The following is a 17811-nucleotide window of genomic DNA, read 5'->3' as shown; positions in this document are numbered from 1 at the left end:
TGAATATTTCACCAGCTTCCAAAGCTCTTTGGCAAACTTTAAACGTTTTTGGATTTTAATAGAAGACATATGATTCTTAGGGCTTTGGTAGTTAATTTTGAGAGGTTTTCACAGAAAGCTGTGACAAGAGCACTACTGCTCTCTGTCAAAAGGGCTTTGTTTGCCTTTTTGAACTCTCTTTCTTAAGGAGGTAGCATTTGCGAGGAAATGAAGGGATGATAATTAAGGCGGTCTGCGTGGCATTGAATGGGGCTGGTGCCCTGGAGCAAAGTGGAATTTAAGGAGGTGACCTGCAAATCATCCGAGGACCTTATAAGACCCCTTTAAAGGTCGGTGGTGCAGGTCCGGCAGCTCGCTGGTAGTGGGCGCACAGCTCGGCTGCGCCCGCCCGCTAACCACTGGGTTGCAAAGCCTGACCACCAGGTCAGGCTTTCTGAGGCACCGAAAACAAGCTGTCACAAGCAGCCGGAGCAAGGGCAGCTCCTGGGTATTAAGAACTCCCTCCTTCGCGTCGTCATCCTTTTGCACCTGGGGGCAGACGGGCGAGAAAACCCTGCGGGTGGCATGGCATAGCTCGGCTCCCCTATCTGGCGCGCCCGGTTATGACTCGCCGCCGCCTCTCCCCCCCGTCACCTCCTGCGCTGGAGGAGGTGGCTGGCGGCGAGCCAGCGGCACTGAGGGTATTAATAAGCGATCCGGGTGCCTCCGGGTGTGAGAGGCGAAGGTTGTGGGTTCGGCTCGACCCCGGCGCAGCACGGGACGGCTTGACTCAGGAGCGGCCAGGGCCACGCCGGGGAGGTGCCTCCCCTCCACACCCGGCTTCCACCGTGAAGGCGAGATGGAGGGTAAACGCTGCTAGGCTGAGAGCCGCCTTCTTCGTCCTCTCCCCGCTTCTGTTTCTCCTGCTGCCTCCCGCTGCGCTTCAGGCTGCGGCCGCTGGAGCCGCGCCCTGCGGGCAGTGCGGAGGGGTGCGGGCAGTTGGGCAGTGCCACGATCTCTGCCCCGGTTGGGGCTTCAAACTCTTTCTGCCGGCCTGCGTGGGCTCCCGGATCCTCCCTGCCATGGCTACCGCCGGGCAGACGAGGAGAGGAACCTCAGAACACAGGAGGGAGGCAGGTTCGGTTTGCAGGAGGTGTGTGGGAGGCGTAGGGCTGCCTTCGTGGGGGTCCTGCCGGTTCAGAAACTTACCCGGTAGCGTGTAGAGATGAGCAGAGACACTGCTTGTTCAACATCTGTCTATAGCCTCCTTTCGTTAGACTACAGCACTAACGTAGCCAGAACGGTTTGTTAAGGCACAGAGTTGACAACAATTGTTATAAAACCATTGCAGCGCAGTGGTTTTGTTGAAAGGAATGCTCTTTAAGGAGTGACGCCCTGTAATGTGGTTTGCTTGGTTGGTTGGTTTTAGGAACCAAAATAAAACGGGTAAGGCATTACACTGATTTGCTTTGGAGCAAAAAGTTTCAGGAAGGGAGATGTTATTCCAGTTTCATAAATGTATTATCAAGTTAGCTTAGTTATCTGCATTAGTAGGAAGCCCTAGCATCCCTACATAAAAAACAGAAGTTGACCATATATTTTAGGAAATTGGGAATGTGGAAGACCATACAATGATGAGACTTCTGGACGAGCTTAGAAAATGCACAGGCTTTAGGTATGCCATTATTTGCAAGGTTAAGAAATGAGCAATTCCGTGGTCTTGTGACTGGAAACTGGTTGCTATGTCAGAAAATGAAGATGTTTATGGACGACTGTGCCTTTTCCCAAATGATCAATATTCTTGATAAGAGTTTTTCTACATCTCAAACTGGGAATCTCTTATGAAAGCAGTCAACTCGTTTTGGCATCTAGTGGGTTTCTTTTAGTTTTGCCCTAAGCATGAGTGAGAGACTGAAATACTTTTACTCCCAAGCTGAGCAAGTTTTATAGCTTGTCTCTCAGTTCAGTGTCTTGCATTCACAGGTGACCCGTGTCATTAGCACTCTATTAGTGGGCGATCTCTAAATAATACTTGAAAGAAAATGCAAGAAATGTAGTATTTTAGGAACCATGGCTCTCTTTTGCTTGGTTTGAATCAGCCTTGTAATGCTAATTAGCTTGTGCGGGTAAGACAGAATGTGTCTAGTGACGATAGGATCCCCACTCTTGCTCCAGTTTTTTCAGCCTCTCTACCTTATGAGTAACATCTGTAATTACTGTCTGCTTTCTGTCACGAAGAATTCTTTCCATGTCTTCTCGTCCCTTTAGTTATTAGCTTTTGGTGTTTTCTGCGAGGTTGTATCTGGTGAATGAATTTCACATAAATGGGATGGTGAAGGAGGTTGAGCCTTTTCTGCAGGTGTGGATTGTTGACTTTTATTAATAGATTGGGCTGATTTTGCTCCTGTTCTCATGAGCTGTTGGAGAAACAGCTCTTTGGTTTGAGATGTGGTGGACTCAGTGTGATGAGTCTCTTGTCTTTCTCTAAGTCAAGTGGAAGCACTCTTTAAGGGGTGACACAGTTGGGTTTTTGGTGTTGTTTTTTTTAAACAAAATGAATCTGAAAGTGAGCATTTGTGATGTTCATCTTGAGTGCTGCTAATTGAGCCTTATTTCTGAGGCGTTATCACCGCTCGTCCACAAGGGCAGCCTTAATGGCTTTGCGAGGATGAGTAAAGAGGATGTTCTAGGGTGTGCTTCCACTAACATAACAGATAGCAAAATCCTGTTAATCAGAGACGTGCAAGTTGTAGTTTCCTGCTTCTAGCTGCAGAAACGGATCTCGACTTTAGATTTTGACTTCATTTGGCATCAGGGTAGCTTTTCAAGGCTATTTTGATAAAGGGGAAAGCCTGAAGACATGGGCGGGGGGGTGGGGGGGGGGGTGGGGGTGGAGTGGGACGGGCCGCGGAGCGGAGGGAGGCAGGCAAGATATTCCCTTGTGGGGCATAAATGCTGAGTGAGTGTATTATTCAGAGTTGCAAGCAAATTACTACCTCGTCAAATATAACAAACAGTAGGAGCTGGAAACCCCAAGAGGAAGGGAGTTGCTGGCATATACACCATATGCTGCTTTTTAACTTCTGAATGGCTGGCTGCTTGGTGTGCATATTGTATGTTTGGAGTGTTATGTGGCTTGTGTGTGGCAGCAGACTGGGGAGATGAGTCAGCAAACATTTATTTCATGTAAGATGTTGCTGTGTTACCATTTCAAAGAGATGTAATATGAAGCATGATAAGCCATAACTGGAAGTTAGGTTGAATTTAAAGCTCTGGTAATGTGACACTTGGGTTAGTATTTTGGTCTTGTCTTAAGATCTGAAAAAAAAAAATACTAGGATCTGCTAATATCACTTCATCAGAGGAAGGGAAATGGGTTTGCAAGAAATTGAATGTGCATCAAATTTAAGCCATTCTGTGTGAGTGCATTGGTTGTGTTTTAAAATTAATACAAATTTTCTTGGCAGTTAATGAACATTTAGTGAAGAGGCTTAATTTGACATTTGAGAAGTTCAATAAATAATTATTCTTTCTTGATTAAGCCATCTTTTAAGCTGTCACTTATACAACTAAGAATTGTCACTTTTTAATGCATTGGGAAAATTTATTGCATACTGATTCGGCTGTTATTACCTATTAAAGAGTTTAGATTTCAGATGGCTTGATTTTTCCACCCTTGATTATTTTAAGCCACCTGCTTCTTTAAAGACCATTTGTATATCCATAAGCATTTATTGCATATTCAAGACAGAAAAAATGGGAGCATTGAAAACCATGTCTTTCTTTTTGTATTTCTTACCCTACTCTCTAGTCAGGTTTGGGATGGTCATCCAAAATATTAGCAAAAAATATTTCTTCAGGCTTTGCAAAGATAAAAAGTTAAATTTTGTATGCCTTTTTTTTGGCCATTTAACCAGGTAGCTGGTTAAAACTAGGTAGTTTGGAAGAGCTTTTGAATCTAAAGCTTGGATGTCTCTGTGCTTTGTCACATTTCACGTTATGTAAGCTGAAAAGCCTCATCAGTATGGTCTTATATGTTGGCAAATGTCAGTATTTCAAGAAAGGTTGACTTGTAAGCTACTTGGCATCCCTTTGGTAGTTACACTGCAAGACAGCTTGTGTCTCTTTGAGCCCTTTAAACTCATTTTTCTCAAGCAGACATACTTCACTGCTCACAAATTACTGATCCCTCTTTAGAGGAAATATATCATTTACAAATGGAAAGACCAAGCAACAAATGTTGCATGTATCTGGTGTTTAGCTGCAGTACTTCTGCAGATCTCAAATGGCTGGCTGAAGTTTTGGCATGGTCATTAAAAAGGCTCCAAAATAAATTACATACATAGAACATACATACATAGAATAAACCAGGTTGGAAGAGACCTTCAAGATCATCGCGTCCAACCCATCAACCAATCCAACACCGCCCAAACAACTAACCCATGGCACCAAGCACCCCATCAAGTCTTCTCCTGAAAACCTCCAGTGATGGCGACTCCACCACCTCCCCAGGCAGCCCGTTCCAATGGGCAATCACTCTTTCTGTATAGAACTTTTTTCTAACATCCAGCCTGAACCTCCCCTGGCGCAGCCTGAGACTGTGTCCTCTTGTTCTGGTACTGCTTGCCTGGGAGAAGAGACCAACATCCATCTGTCCACAACCTCCCTTCAGGTAGTTGTAGAGAGTAATAAGGTCACCCCTGAGTCTCCTCTTCTCCAGGCTAAGCAACCCCAGCTCCCTCAGCCTCTCCTCGTAGGGCTTATGTTCCAAACCCCTCACCAACTTTGTTGCTCTTCTCTACCTTCTGCCTTCCTTGGAGGAAAGCTGGAAGACGTGGGTGCTGTCAGACTGCAGGTGGTGTGTGGACTCAGCCTCTCTCAGCTACCTTGCTAAGGCATGGATCACATGGCCTCATTGGCGAGCCCTAACATGCATGGCAGGGGCAGGTCTGTGATTCTATTAGGCACCATCCAGGCTGTTGCCTTCAAAAACGACTGTCAGGGTCTTCTGCCAGCACTTGCCAGTACTGTATAATGCCAGCCAGCAGCTTGGCCTCTTGCAGCTTAGAAGTGGTTTCTCAAAACCACTTAGGAAATCAAGGCATGGGTGACCTGAAGTGATGGGTGCATAGCTCTGCCAGCTCCCTCATCTTTGTGACTGGTATCTGCTGATCTCACCAGCAGCTTTGTAATGGCCTGCATGAGGCAGCTTGCTTCATTTTGAAAGTGCATTGTATTACTTCTCTGTACCAAATATGCTAATAAATTATGAATGGCTATGTAGGAACTAGTTCAGAGCAGCTACCAAGCCCTACGAGGAGAGGCTGAGGGAGCTGGGATTGTTTAGCCTGAAGAAGAGAAGGCTCAGGGGAGACCTCATTGCTGTCTACAACTACCTGAAGGGAGGTTGTAGCCAGGAGGGGGTTGTCTCTTCTCCCAGGCAACCAGCACCAGAATGAGAGGACACAATCTCAAGATGTGCCAGGGGAAGTTTAGGCTCAAGGTGAGGAGAAAGTTCTTCACAGAGAGAGTTGTTAGCCATTGGAATGTGCTGCCCAGGGAGGTGGTGGAGTCACCATTGCTGGAGGTGTTCAAGAGGGGATTGGACATGGCACTTGGTGCCATGGTCTAGTAGGCATGAGGTCTTGGGTGACAGGTTGGACTTGATGATCTTTGAAGTCTTTTCCAACCTTGTTGATTCTATGAAAGTTACATCCTGGTTTACTGTGCTTTCTCTTCTCCATGATGGTATATAAGGGTGTATCTCAGAGCAATGCTGTAGACATAAATTAGCAAGCAGTTAACTGGAAATCCTTTGCAGAAAACAGAAAATATGGAAGTGTTTATGGTGTTAAGAAAAAGTGAGAGGGAAAAAAATGTTTTGACTCTAACTTGAACATAGAGGTAAAACTTTCCAAACTGACATTTAGACACTTCATCTATTTTTACACTTTTCACTTGCATTGAATAAAAAACCTAACTTCTAGTAAATTACTGTGTTCTTAGCTGATTTTTTGGGAGAGATTGAAGTCAAAATTTTTGTTATGACTAAGAATATATTTGTCGCATGAAATAATAGGTTGTTGTGGACTCTTTTAAATCAAGTTGCACAACTTTCACTTGGTGGAAAAACCCCCACAAATTGTGTTTTCATCCCAGTGAAATCTCTGTGATTCTTTATATTTTATGTGGGTCACACGTTGATCAATTCTGTCTGAACTCAGCCTCCTGAAGCTGTTAACTTTGTCCCATGCACAGTGCCTGTGATTGGTTTGGATGTTGTAAATATTCTCACTTTCCCACAGAAAAAGGAACATATATCATATGTCTGTAATCAGTGTGCAACTTACAAAGTGGCTTTTATTTTTCAGTTCAGATACTTCCTACACTGTTAGCAGATGCTAAAAATTAGAACATGTGAGCGGAGAGAATCATATTGGGCTCAGGGACTTGGGATTTCCATTTCATAGTTGACATCTGCTGTTTCTCAGTTTTACATCAAGGTGAATTTAATTCTCCACAGCTTTTCTTCCTAATTTGAAATATTACAGCTTGAATCATCCCTGCAGTTATTTACTTAGGACACCAAGAAGTTATTATTAAATATTAACATAATTTCTGGAAGTTCAGCTGTGTAAAATTTCCTGATTCTTGTTTTTAAACTTCTCTCTGGTTTTGTTTGTTTAGTCTATCCTGCCTAGTCCTGTTTTGTATACCAAGTGTTTGGCATGCAGTAACTGGGCACAACATTTAATGAATGCTTACTTGCTGAGAGAGTTCCCTCAGGGCTCTGGAAATACTTCTGAAAGGAAAACTCTCTTATCATGGACCCTACATTCTCTGTCAGATATTCATTGCTGGGGCTACTCTCCAGATTTCTCTCTCTCCTACCAACATTTCCTTTCACAATGAGAAATTCAGGTGTGGGATGGAGCATAGGACCTGTTTGTTGCAATGTTCAGTACTAACTAATGCTCAGTCTATTGAGGGGCCTTTGAGTTTGGACACAAGCACTTTTGTTTTCCTCTGTTCCTGCTGTATAAAGAACAGGTTTGCATTTTCACAGCTGGGGGAGGATTCCTGTGTTCAAGGATGGAAAGCAGGGTTCTTGAAGACCTTCTGAAGGGAAGCACCCAACTTGTTTGTATGTATAGATGGCTTTACCAGAACACTAGGTCAGCTTATGTACCGAATTCTAAGAAACCTGCGTCCCCTTTACATGACAACGTGCTTGGGAAATCGGTTTACTGAGAAACCACATATTTTGCCTTAACACTTTATTTATTTCAGTCATTGACATACAGGAAACTAGGATTAAAGAAACAAAAATACCTTTAAAGATTGTATGCCAAAGGACTCAAACAGGACAGGTTTATGTTGTCTTTATGTCTTGACACAGAAGTTCATTCCTTCCGGCCCCCCACTGGCCACGCTGAAAGAAAATGCTGAGGTCTTCTGAAAGAAGAACCTTGACTAGATCATACAGGAGGAGAAATTTTAACGTTGTTTATGGTTAATGCTGGCAATTACTACAGCATTTGTTACAAAGTAAAAATCAGCCTTTGTTCAAAGCCAGCTTTTGCATTGGCTTGAGTGGTGCTAGTACAGCCTAAGCTGAACAGGATTTGGCTCTGGCATTCAAGCACAAGATACTCTTTCATAACCACCCCATTCTGTTTCTGGCTTTTCTTTGTAAGCAGTAAATCTTTCTGGGTGTTTATTTCTGAGAATTGTTGCCAGAATGAGGCAAGTACAAGGCTCTAGTTTCTTTGTAGTGCAAGAATATAGCGGTGGAAGTTTTTGTATGTTTATGGAAAAACAGGTGCAGCTTTTAAATGACTTTGTAGTGCATATATGAAGATATACATGTCCAGAGAAGGGCAGCAAGGCTGGAGAGAGGCCTCGAGCATAAGCCCTATGAGGAGAGGTTGAGGGACCTGGGGTTGTTTAGACTGGAGGAGGCTCAGGGGCGACCTTCTTGCTGTCTACAACTACCAGAAGGGTGGTTGTAGCCAGGAGGGGGTTGGTCTCTTCTTCCAGGCAACCAGCACCAGAATGAGAGGACACATTCTCAAGCTGTGCCAGGGGAAGTTTAGGCTCAAGGTGAGGAGAAAGTTCTTCACAGAGACAGTTGTCAGCCATTGGAATGTGCTGCCCTGGGTGATGGTGGAGTCACCATTGCTGGAGGTGTTCAAGAGGAGATTGGACGTGGCACTCAGTGCCATGGTTTAGTAGTCATGAGGTGTTGGGTGACAGGTTGGACTTGATGATCTTTGAAGTCTTTTCCAACCTTATTGATTCTATGATTCCATATACACACATCTCAAAACAAAAATGTTTATATCTCTGTACATTATTTCATCTCAAATTAATTTATGTTTTCTGCTTGAAAAATTGATCATAAGAGTGAAATGCTGGTTGGAAATCCTTAGGCTTCTGTAATAGAACATTTCATTCAGGATGAAATATGAGAATTACATCTTGATTTTGCTGCTTCTAAAGCCAGTGGCTAAATGCCTGTTTGTCTTCAGTTGAAGCAGGATCGAGCCTTTTCTTTTGCTGAAGGTTACCTTGAGCAGTCAATAATCCTTAATCTCGGATTTAAAGCACTTCCATTTGGTAAAGTTTTAGTTCTGTTTCAAGCCTGGAGCCATTTGGCTGAAAATGCATTTGATATACTTTGTGGAAGTCTGTTTACTGAGTCTGCATAGCAGTCTGTTTCTGTTTGCTTAAAGACAAAAGTATATACACGTTGCAGCCACATTTCTAGATTGTTTGCCTATCATATTTAAAGAAAAAAAAAAAAAAGGTTTATGTGACAAGATGCTGTTTCTACAAAGTGAGCTTCACATGTTCCTTCTATGCAGCCAGGAAGGTTTCTTGCAAGCTGCTCTGCTCTTCTCTTCTTTGACAGATATGTAAAAGGCACAAAATTCTTGGAAAATGTTTTGAGTATGTATTTAAAAAAAAAAAAGGTATTCTTTTTTAAAGAGAATGCTAAAGGCATGGAGTTGAACTTGAATACTATGAGGTATAAAGTCAACCATGACTCTTTCTGGAGATTCACTGATCTGAAACATAATAGATTGGTCACAGCATCTTTTAAAAAATGTGTTGCAAAGGGGAAAAAAAAGTTATGGAAATTCAGACTTTTATCATCTGGTTAGTTTTACTCTTCAATATATTTACTGCAACCAAGAGGAAGCAAATTTATTTTTCAGTAGAGTTTGGAGTTGTCATAAGAACTCTAGAAATAAGACAGAAATAGAAGCTTAAGTATCATGAGATTTGTGGTAAAATCATGAGCGATGAGAATAGCTCATAAATCCAAGAGTGGTTTGCAAAACCTGTAGGCCATTACCTCAGAAAATGTGTATCTTTGGGGACTGTTTTAGCTGTTGTTTGTGAAATAATTGTTCCTATTAATTTCCAGTGATAGTCTTTTGATATTCCAGGGCAGAATTCAACTCAGTAAGTTCAACCTGAAATAGTATTGTTTTGTGATCCTGTAATTGGCAACAGCAAGAAGAGAACAAAAACAAAAAACAAACTGAGAAAGTGGTAGATAATTGCAAGGTGTATTATTTAATGAAATCTATATATTGTGGCCTAAGTCCTAAACAATTTGCTTGGAGGCACACACAAGTAAATGCCTGTTGCAATGAAGGGGATTTTTTCCCTCCCTTCCTCCTGATCCTTCTGCTTTGCCTTTCTCTTTTTATAGACTGCCTGAGACCCAGCACCAGGGGATATATTTTTTCCTCAGGATCCACAAACTGTCTTATGGAGACTGTAAAACTGTGTGTACAGGTGAACAGACCCACTTGAAATAGGGAACAGTTTTTAAATGTATTACCCATCCCTGTGAAGACTTAGAAAAAGTGAAGTTCTGCTTTTGCTTTTCACAGAATCTCTTGATGAGATCATTGTGAAGCCATGGAAGTACTAGTACCAGACTTACTGTATTCTCTTGCTCTACCATCTGCTCTTGTAAACAAAGGAAGTATCAACATCTGTATCTTATGGTAGATAATAATCTCCCATACAGTTTTCTTGGATGCTGTCTGCTCTGCCATAGAAACAAATCACCTTTGACATACTTGGAGATGGTAGCAGCTCCAGGTGATGTTGAGGCTGAGATTCCTTTTTTTTTAACACAGTTAAGCTTCAGTTAATACTTAAAGGCAGCTATTTATGCATCAAATAGATAAATCTCAGTTCAAAAACTCTTTATTCTGTCTGTCCAAAGTTGTAATACCTTCTGATTCCTTGTTAATACCTGGGGTTTTGTGTCTTCTAAAGCTGACCTATTAGCTTCTGTTTTCAGAGAGAAACCTCTAAGACTTTTTCAAAGCCTCAGTTTCTGTATAGTGCCTCTGCTGTGGTGTGCTGGGAAGCATGATGAGAATTGATGATTTTGACATCTGTGATGTTTCCCCTCTTTGCCTGTTGAAGATGTAATACAGTTTACCTGCTTGTTGTGAGTCTGTTCCACAAGAACATTTATGCCTTTCCTATAGAAATGTGCCAAAGGTTGCTCTGCTCAACAAAATTTAGTATGTTGCCTATTCGGTTTAAAAATAGAAGTACTTTTAGAAATAGAGCATAGGAGTCTCTTTTTTGTCATCAGTATTATATGAAGCCACCTCTTGTTAGAATTTTATCTTGTTTGTCATATCTGTCTTAATAAGAGAAAGTGAACTGCATAGCTTCTTTGAGTCATCAGTAAATAAAAGCTCATGGGACTGACAGTCACTGGATCTTGTATTCATGCACCTTTTTAGGCAGCATTGTTGCTTTATGTCCTCCTGCTCATGAGGATCTGTAATTATGATAAGTATGATGAATGTGTCAGACTGCAGTGTCTGACAGCCTTCTGGAAATCCAGTTGTTTGATTAGACCTGTGGAAAAGCCCCTCTTCTTCTGTACTTTGTAATTGGTGTAAAAAGTGTAGCAGAAGCTAAAATTCCCTACCCAAAACAACTCTATCTTTCATACATTTTTACCCTTCTACCATCCTCACTGTGGATTAAGAGAATCCTTCAAGGCAGTACTGCCTGGCTTCGTAGATCAACTATTCTAAGGTGAGAGAGTTGACAGATAACTACATGTAACTCAGATAGTTTGGATATAATAGTTACCACTTCTCTCAGTGCTATACTGTTACAAATATCTGTTCCCTTGGTATCTCCAAATGGCTCACTTTCATCTTTATCCTCACATTGATTAAAATGGAAGTCCTGATCTCGCCATATGAAATCAATACATGAAATAGATACGTTACTGCTGCTATTGGCCGCTGTCATCAAGGCATCTTGGATGTGCTTTCAAGAAGTAATGTAAAGGAGAAAGTAGCAATGTGTTTATGGAGCACGTCAGGAGAGTATGTCTTTTAGATAAAGGTGAGGGGTGGGAAAGACATCATCATTGTAGAAGTGAATAAACAAAATAATCTGCACAGCAAATTAATTAGTAACTGAGGGCACCTAGAATAAGGGCAGAAAGGAGAAAAATATAGATATATGATTATTGATACCTTCATGGTTTGTGGATCAGTGATGCACCTTGCAAAGGATGCAGATGGCTCAAAGCACATGGACTGGCTGGTGGAAAGGAGCAGCATAAAGACAAGGGAAATGAAGCTGAAAATTGTTTCATGAGAAAAGGAGAGCAGGAGAGATGACGTGTGAAGAGAAACATTTTCAGTTAAAAATGCCTATTATCTTGCACTTTATTTCTGTATCATGTTGTAGGCAAGAATTGTGTTTTCCTGTTTGAAGGTGCCTTGCGTAATTTTGTGTGCTATAGAAAGCAGTAGATACCATACATGAGGCTGTTATTACCTATGTAATAACAGTCTAGGTTTGAAGTAACTTATCGGGTTGGTTGTTTGCAAACACAACCGAAAACTAGGCTTTCTGTACATGTGAAAACTCCAGGTGTATTTTTTCCTTCAGCAATGAAAGAGTATATATGTTTTTTTCCAGTTTATGATTTAGTTGTTAAGGTCTTACTCTAATGGTGAGTTCTTTATCTTCCAGTTGGTACTTGCAAACAGGACATGCTCCAGAAGAAGAATGCTGTTCTGGTGGATGGGATCATCTTAAATGGCCCAATAATGGACTCAAAGGCAGGAGAGAAGTTTGTGGAAGAGGCCTGTAAGATTATAATGGAAGAAATAATCCAGAAAGCTGATGATGTAACAGAAAAGGTAAAGCCATAGAGCATTCTTGAGAATTGTGACAGAGATATGGGAGGTAAATTGATACTTATTTTATTTTTTTATATACGTTATATTTTATTGCACCTTAGCCTCAGAATTGCTTCTAGTTTGTGCCTGGTTCTGAAATAAAAGGACAGCATTACAAATTAACAAAGACCATAGTATAAAGTGCTTTCGATGACATAATTAGTGTGCATATTTACCAGAAAATAATGGATTTTTTCATCTCAGAGTACAATGTTCACTTTCTTCGAGATAACAAATGGTATAGTGTTTTTCTTGTTTGGGATGGGGGAAGTTATTTGTTTGCTCCTCAGGGGCAGTGTTACTGGAGAAGGAGGAGCAGTGAATGTGGTACCACTGTGAAAGGGAAACATGGGTTTTGCAGAAACCCTGCTTAAGCATCTGTATGGGAAAAGATGATCTGCAGATAAATTGTGCTTGCCTTTGGGCTCTCACTGGTTGCTCCCACTCCTTGGCAGAGCAGCATCTGAAAATGATGTGATAACAAATCCTTAGCTAAAGATGAAATTTGACCTGCAGGCCTCATGCTTTTCTGCCTTCCAGCATTCCCCACTCTTGTGGTCAAGCAATGCCTAACACTCAAATCCAAGACCCATGAGACCAGTTTACTGAAGATATTTTCTGATGACATGCTGTCCTGCAATAGGCAGTTTTGTGAAACCAGTGCTGAATGTGGTGCTTACTTTGTCTCTTTATAACCTGTTCCTCCTGGCAAACCTGTTCATTCTGTTGTCTTCCAACCTTGTCTCTAGGTGTGCGAATGGCAAGCCCCTGAAGCACTGAAGCAGATTCTTGACCTGGAAATCAGAGATGCAGGAGAATCTCATCAGAAGCTCTTGCAGCTCTGCCGGGATGTTATACAATACAGTGTCAAAACCAGTAGGAATGCTATTTCTAGTGAAGTTATTTTGTATGCTAATTTAGGAAGGCAGGATGATGATTACAGTTATGTCACCTTTCAGGAAACTGGGGTTCTCTGTGTTTGTTTTCTGCCTGCCTCTGCAAGTATGCAAACATTTGTCCCTGCTTCTGATGTCGGCCTTGAATGCTGTTCACCATATATTTGACTAAAATGTGTGATCATAGCAAACTAATCCAAACCCAATTCCTGTAATGCCATTGACATAAAGGCAGATTCTGTTTTGAAGTTTTGTGAAAGTTACCTAGACAGGTGTGATATATCAGTCTAGCATAACAGGAAGGAGAAAGGATCTTTGTGTGAGATTTGCTGCTGTCTGAGTGATTGGAGAGCAGAATAACCATCATTGGCCTCATACATTCCTAGCGATGATTACCCTGCAATTACTATTGCTCTTTTTGAGCAATTGTCTTGTAGGGCATTAGTTTGCTGTAGCAAATTCCTGCTGTAGTAATTCCTGTTCTAGAGACTGAACAGAGAGCATGTTGTGTTTCACAGACAGTACACCACATCTCTGCATGATTAATTCTCTATGGACAGCCTGTCTGTGTGGCACAATTCCATTTTAGTGAAAAAGGATGAGCAACATCTGTGCAGGATATAGCCCTGTGGATCAGTGGCTCAGGATTGCAGGTGTGGCATAGTTTAGGCTGTGTTTCTAGAAGAAAGGAGGACATCTGTCATCCTTGCCAGGCTATTGATGCACTCTTGCCTCAAAGTAAAACTAAAACAATTTTGAAAGTCAATGAATGCCTTTGAAAAAACCTAGAAAAGCTGCAGCAGTGATCTAGAAAGGGAGTGTGCTAACAATAGGCTGTATGATTGCTCAAGTTACTGGAAGGTGTTTGGTTTCTCTTGTGCAAATTGCCTTTAGATTTTAATTTGTTACACTGTCACCCCAAGAATGAGATATATATGTATTTATTTATATATATGCATTTTAAAATATATATAAATGTATATAAAAATATGCTGTGAAAAAAGTCTTTGATCTAAGTATTAACATTTATTGGAGCCCTATATACTATAAATGGAGCCATATAATATACCTGGTTTTACATGTAAATCTTACTATCTTGTGCATTGAAATTTAGGTGGTGATCCCACAGTTGAACAGACTTGTTTTTACAGTCAGCAATAGTGTAGAGTTATATTATAGTTATAACTTAGTGTTTCAAGGCAGGTGAACAAATTTTCCTGTCATTTTAAGTCTGCAGCAAGTTTTCAAGCTGTTTAACTATCCCTCTCTCTCAATACTGAGATTGAAGTGAGAGCACAGGCACAGCTACCTAGGACCAACATGTTCCTGTATTCTACTGCTTAGCAAAATACGGTTGTTTGTGGCCATTGTGGCCTCTCAAGAGCACTGTTAAAAGCCACTGTATATACTCAAAAAGAGTTTTGTTTCTTTGTTGTGGTTGATTTTTGTTTGTTTATAAAACAAACATTCTGTGTACTACTTATGTCTCTCAAATGTTATTTTTGGACCTGAATGTGCTTATTAAATTTGCTTTCAAAGGGTTGCCTAACCTATAAAAAGAACAGTAAGCCGAGAGAATACTGAATGATGGAGTGAATTGTGGCTTGCAGTGATCTGAGAGGGCTTGTGAGATACTCTCCTTTCATGTATATTTTGTCACTGCTTGCTTTTCATCTGTATTTTCAGGTCACCCGAGGTTTTTTAATCAGCTGTATGCTGGAATAGATTATTACTCGTTAGTGGCTCGTTTTATTACAGAAGCATTAAACCCAAGCGTGTAAGTGTAGTTCTATATCCTCTTGATGATGAATTAGCATGCTTTTAGCAACAACACGACTTTTTTTGTTGGTGGTGGTTTTTTGTGGTGTGTGGGGTTGTTTTTTTGGTGGTGTATGTGGGTTTTTTTGTTTTGTTCCTCCCCTGCTTCTGGTTTCTGTTTACAGTAATACAGAGGAGATAGGAATTGTGCAGGAAGGTGGGAGGGGAAAAATAGACTGGATTGTCAGAGTAGCTCACCAGAAGGTTGGCTAATCTGATGAGGTTTTTTTCCTAGGTTGTGTTGTTGGTCTTAAGGGGAGGGATCTTTGTTTTTTCAATGCTTTTAAACCAAGACCTCTATTTTACTTGGGGCACAGAAATGGATACATCAGACTTATTCAGGTGTTAATTTCCTTTGAAGTGTGCGTATGGAGTTGATTGCAGATGGTTACCTGTCTGCTTCCAAATGTAAAGCCTGAAAAAGAGAGTGTTGCTTGCAATAAATCATTAATTATGACTGAAATTTAAACATGTGACCTACTTTAACAGCAAACTCTGATGTATGATTGGAGAGTGGAAGTGTCAATGTGATGCTGTGAGGAACTAAGCAATTGTTCTACTGGGTCAGACCTATAATGTTTCTTAGTTTAGATTTCTGCTGATGTTGATTGATTTCTGATAGATTAGAGAAAGGTGCAAGAAACTTTTATCTAGTTGAAGCAATATTCTGTGGCGTGAGTTCTGTAACCTTAATACCGAGCGTGATGCTTTTATTTTTGTCTAGATACACCTATGAAGTATCTCCTGTGTTTCTGTTGGTGGAAGAAGCAGTCATCAAGAAAATGATTGAGTTCATAGGCTGGGAAGAAGGTGATGGCATATTTAATCCAGGTAGGAACAGTGCAGACTTCAAAACAAGTCATTATAAACCAACTGATGCCAGTAATTCCATGAACATTGTATTTGTATAGAATATGTGAAAATGTATGCAAAACTCCAATTATATGCACATAGAACTATTTAATCCAGGTTTCTGTTATGTTTCTGGTAATAATTCTGTGAATATGATTGGCAAGTGATTGAAACCAGTTCTACATTAAATAGAATTATGTGGAAATCAATCATTTGTAACAGAGGCTTTTCCTGAGCTTATTAACAGTACCAACAACCTCAGTGGACTGAGTCAGTTTGGTTGACAGACAGGGAGCTGGTTTGCCTGCTAAACAGCAACAGTGGTGCCTGAGAGCACTGATCTGGTGAGAGGCCTCGAGCACAAGTCCTATGAGGAGAGGCTGTGGGAACTGGGATTGTTTAGCCTGGAGAAGAGGAGGCTCAGGGGAGACCTTATTGATACATAGAATAAACCAGGTTGGAAGAGACCTTCAAGATCATCGCGTCCAACCCATCAACCAATCCAACACCACCTAAACAACTAACCCACGGCACCAAGCACCCCATCAAGTCTTCTCCTGAAAACCTCCAATGACGGCGACTCCACCACCTTCCCCGGCAGCCCATTCCAATGGACAGTCACTCTCTCTGTATAGAACTTTTTCCTAACATCTAGCCTAAACCTCCCCTGGCGCAGCCTGAGACTGTGTCCTCTTGTTCTGGTACTGGCTGCCTGGGAGAAGAGACCAACATCTGTCTGTCTACAACCTCCCTTCAGGTAGTTGCAGAGAGTGATAAGGTCACCCCTGAGTCTCCTCTTCTCCAGGCTATCTACAACTACCTGAAGGGAGGTTGTAGACAGGTGGGGGTTGGTTTCTTCTCCCAGGCACCCAGCAGCAGAACAAGAGGACACAGTCTCAAGCTGTATAGGGGGAAGTTTAGGCTTGAGGTGAGGAGAAAGTTCTTCACAGAGAGAGCTGTTAGGCATTGGAATGTGCTGCCCAGGGAGGTGGTGGAGTCACCCTCCCTGGAGGTGTTCAGAAAGGGATTGGACGTGGCACTCGGTGCCATGGTTCAGTAGTCATGAGGTGTTGGGTGACAGGTTGGACTTGATGATCTTTGAGGTCTTTTCCAACCTTATTGATTCTATGATCTATCCTGCCTATCAGCTATGGGAACCAGAGTTTATCCTAATGGATGTGTCATGAGCTTAAGTCCTTTGAGTTTTGATAGTATTTTTATAATATTATGATAGAACCAACCAAGTATTTTTTAACTTGATAAGCTGCAGTTTTCAGATGTTCTGTAAAGCAAAATTCCAGCCCACTCCATTGAAATAATGAAGCATACTGACATTATTCCACAGATGATTTGGATAACAAATTATTTGGGTAGAAGTGAGACTTTTTATCTAATCTGGGGGGAGAAGAGAAATTCAGTAAATAGATTTAACCCCTCCCTTCAAAACCAAAACAGTCAGTAATTCTAGCTTACATGTAAATAGTAGAAAAATGAACTAAAATCCCTTAATTTTATTAGTGGTATGTATTTTTAAATGGTACATATTTTTTTTTGTGTCAGATACTGTTAGTAGCATCCTTCCTTATACACCTTAATTAAAACTCACTGAGATACTGTCAGAAGATAAATGAATTGTACTTTTTTTTGGGTGCTAGTTTTATGTAGGGGCTTTTCTTACTATTTTAGTTTTGGTTGGTTTTGGTTTTTTTTTAGGGAATAAAACTTGTCCAGATCTTAGCTTGCAGATCTTTCAGTTCCTAATCACTGTGGCTTTTTTTCACGCTGTATTACTCAGAGGCCTGGTTGCCCAAGAGTTCCCTTAGGTTCTGCACGGTGCAGCCACAACTGAACCCGGTGCAGGTAGCTGAGCTTGGTACTGCTTCTGTGTAAATGGGAAAGAAGTGTTGCAGGGTATTCTGTGTTGGGTAGTACTGGGCATAGTTCTAAGTCTTCAAGGTATATCCTAAAAAAGCTTTCAAACACTTCCTGTATACATGCATGTTCGAAGTTCATTT

General features: G+C 41.3%; 1 protein-coding gene across 1 annotated transcript in view; it reads left to right on the top strand.

Moving 5' to 3' along the window:
• The first annotated feature begins 695 nt into the window (after positions 1-695).
• Positions 696-17811, top strand: part of GADL1 (glutamate decarboxylase like 1) — an 81779-nt gene continuing 64663 nt past the window's right edge. Inside the window, exons 1-5 of the mRNA XM_054160936.1 lie at positions 696-845; positions 12022-12191; positions 12980-13106; positions 14813-14903; positions 15669-15775. Coding sequence (XP_054016911.1) covers positions 839-845; positions 12022-12191; positions 12980-13106; positions 14813-14903; positions 15669-15775 — 502 coding nt within the window. The 5' untranslated portion in view covers positions 696-838. The remainder of the gene's footprint in view (positions 846-12021; positions 12192-12979; positions 13107-14812; positions 14904-15668; positions 15776-17811) is intronic.

This window comes from Dryobates pubescens, chromosome 4 (assembly GCF_014839835.1).
Source record: "Dryobates pubescens isolate bDryPub1 chromosome 4, bDryPub1.pri, whole genome shotgun sequence".
Lineage (NCBI taxonomy): Eukaryota > Metazoa > Chordata > Aves > Piciformes > Picidae > Dryobates > Dryobates pubescens.
Note: the sequence above shows the minus strand (reverse complement) of the source record. Positions and strands in the feature narration are given on the sequence as shown.